Source organism: Tupaia chinensis, unplaced genomic scaffold (assembly GCF_000334495.1).
Source record: "Tupaia chinensis unplaced genomic scaffold, TupChi_1.0 Scaffold000463_1, whole genome shotgun sequence".
NCBI classification, from domain to species: domain Eukaryota; kingdom Metazoa; phylum Chordata; class Mammalia; order Scandentia; family Tupaiidae; genus Tupaia; species Tupaia belangeri.
The window spans coordinates 2,057,399-2,060,105 of record NW_006159972.1 but is presented as its reverse complement, the minus strand read 5'-3'; the positions used below and the strand labels follow the sequence as shown (position 1 = coordinate 2,060,105).

The 2,707-nt window shown below is 56.3% G+C and overlaps 1 protein-coding gene across 1 annotated transcript in view; it reads right to left on the bottom strand.

Moving 5' to 3' along the window:
• Positions 1-2,707, bottom strand: part of SLC9A5 (solute carrier family 9 member A5) — a 22,922-nt gene that overhangs the window by 16,778 nt on the left and 3,437 nt on the right. Inside the window, exons 3-8 of the mRNA XM_006155626.2 lie at positions 2,269-2,432; positions 1,993-2,071; positions 1,535-1,712; positions 804-1,024; positions 385-587; positions 29-118 (exon numbers count right to left, since the gene is read on the bottom strand). Of these exons, the coding sequence (XP_006155688.1) occupies positions 29-118; positions 385-587; positions 804-1,024; positions 1,535-1,712; positions 1,993-2,071; positions 2,269-2,432 (935 nt within the window). The remainder of the gene's footprint in view (positions 1-28; positions 119-384; positions 588-803; positions 1,025-1,534; positions 1,713-1,992; positions 2,072-2,268; positions 2,433-2,707) is intronic.

The window sequence follows — 2,707 nt, the reverse complement described above, 5'->3', positions numbered from 1 at the left end:
GGAGGAGGGATGGGGGTCTGGTACCCACGTGCTCATGTAGTTCCTGGTTCAGGGTGGGTTTGTGATGATCACTCCTCTTCACCTTCAGCCACTTGACCAGAGGCTTGATGGTCAAGCCCTATAGACAGGCAGGAGGTGAGCCCTGCCCCCATTCAGTTCCCTGTTGCCTTTCTCTCCCCACAATCAACCTCAACTAATGTACCCTTACTACCCAGGCCTCCCTTCATGACCTCCCCCTAACCCTCTACTACCAGCTATACTCAAAGTCTGAGAATCAGGTTTCTGCATCCCCCAGCAGGAAGAGGAGCCCCTGTCTCAAAGGCTCCATGATTCTCCCCAGGACCTCTGGACCTCCTCCCCACCCAGGCTCATGGGCACTCCCACCTGCACGATGACTGTGAAGAAGACCACCACAATAGTGGTGGCTACAAAGTAGTCCTTGGCAGGGACCTTGGTCCTATCCAGTAGAATGACGAGAGCAAAGGCCACAGCCCCCCGCAGGCCCCCATAGGACATCACCACCTGGTCAATCTTGTCCAAAGGGACCAGCCGGAACTGATTCAGCACCCAGGTCTGCAGGATTACACCTACAGTAGGAGCAAGGCATTGGGGGCGAAGGACACTGGAAGTGGATGGCACCAAGTACCTAGGCTAAGGTCAGAGAAGGGCTAGGGGAGGTGAGCAACAACAGGAGGCTCAGGGATTAACAAGGACACGGACTCATTGGGGGATGACTGGAGGATGAGCTGTGGCAGGGAAGGAGGACAGGAAGGAAATGGGAAAGTAGAAGATGCTGGCAATACCAATGGCTCGGAAGAACAGGATGAAGAAGAGGGTGCCCAGCACCAGCCCAGAGTCCCAGGCCCACTTAGAAGAGTCCACAGCTGAGATGCCAAGCAGCATGAAGATGACAGTCTCAGCGCAGCTGGCTAGGGTCTTCATTGTGTATTTGACAGCTGTGCGTGACTTATGGGAGATGTTGGCCTCCACATACTTCTTACAGCCCAGGCCACACATGGTCACCCTGGGAGAGGAACGGAGAAAAACGGCAAGTGAGGAGGATCCCAGGCCTCAGTCCTTGTGGTTTGAGCATGCAGTGGGAGGAGGTGCTGCCCATCATGGGATGTCAGACTTTCAGAACTGAAGCCCAGGGAGCTGTGAAAACTGCTAGTTAGTGTGGTCCTGAGACAAGAGTCCAAATCTGTAGGCTTCCCACTCAGTGCTTCCCAGAGAGGAAGGAGGGAGAAACATGAGCTGAATAGCACACTCTCTGAGGCATCCTGGGAGTGCTGAGGCCATCGGGGCAATCGGGGCACAGCCCATACACCCAGAGAGCACTTCAGTCAGAGGGATATTGGATTCTGGGGTACCCAGGACAGTTCTGGAGGCAGCTCCTGAAACATCATTGGAGGCTTTCACTACAAGGGTTCAGGGAAACCAATGGACTCTTCAGGCCCTGCTTCTGTCCTTCTGAGGGGCAAATAACTCCAGTGCCCCCTCCCAGCTATCTGCCTAGAAGGCCCCCTGGACTCACGCAAGAATGGCGGACAGCGAGGCCATTTCAGCAGTGAGGTAGGCTGCGTAGGCGAGGAGGAAGACCAGCAGCGGCTCGATGATGCGGACCCGCTTGGTGAAGCGTGTGGTCAGGGCCAGGAGGAAGGCAAAGACTAAGCCCACGGCTGCCCCGCCCAGACTGACCACAAACAGGGAGGCTGGGGGAGGAGTGGGTTGTCAGCATGACCCCTGGGCCGGACCCTACCTGGGCTGTCAAGACTGCTGCCTGGCAGGGAGTAGAGGATGATGCCCACTACACTTCCCAGGGCTCAGGATCTCAAAGCCAGGATCCCAGGGCAAGTCCCTCCCTGACCCCATTTCTCCATAGAGGAGGGGAGAAAATGAGGGAACCCAAATGGCCTCCTCTGTTCTGACACTGGGTGGGAGGGACTCGGGGCAGGCAGACCTCTAGTGCCAGCTGAGAGGGGAAATACTGACCGACTCCCTTCAGGTAGTCAGTGGCCTGCACTTTAGCAGAGCCCATCTCCACAAAGGAGTTGCAGACCTTGTACAGCACCTGAGTGAGAAGAGGAGAGTCAGGAGCCAGGAGCCAGGAGGGAAGGCGGTAATTGGGACTGCTGGGAGAGGGTGAAAGCAGAGACCATATTTCTTCCCAAGAGGACTAAGGGGAGGATCTGAGCCTGCTCAGACATCTAAATGGTCAGAGAGAGAAAGCCTGGGGTCTGGCAATGACAGCCAGCTGAGGACTCTCACCACAGTGACTGCATCATTGAGCAGGGACTCGCCAAAGACGATGATAAAGAGAGTCTCATTGACGTGCACCTCCTCAAAGACAGCCAGCACAGCCACAGGGTCCACCGCCGAAATGAGGCTCCCAAACAGCAGGAAGTCCAGCAAGCCAGCCTGCACCCTAGGGGCTATCAACGGAGAGAATGAGGCCAGTAGTTGGTGAAGATGACCCCATTGCCTGCAGCACTCCCTGGAACAAGCCTAGACTCTATTCCAGCTAATTAAACAAGGGAGCCCAGTCCCAGCAGCAGCGGTGCCAGGTAGGAAGGTGCCACTCTGCAATGCTACAAGCTATGTGGGGAAGATGGAGGTTTAGATCTCAAGACAACCTGAGCATACCAGGTGCACGTGGGCTGTGATCCTGGCTAGCTGGACAAGCTGGGGGGGGGGGGGGGGGGGGGGG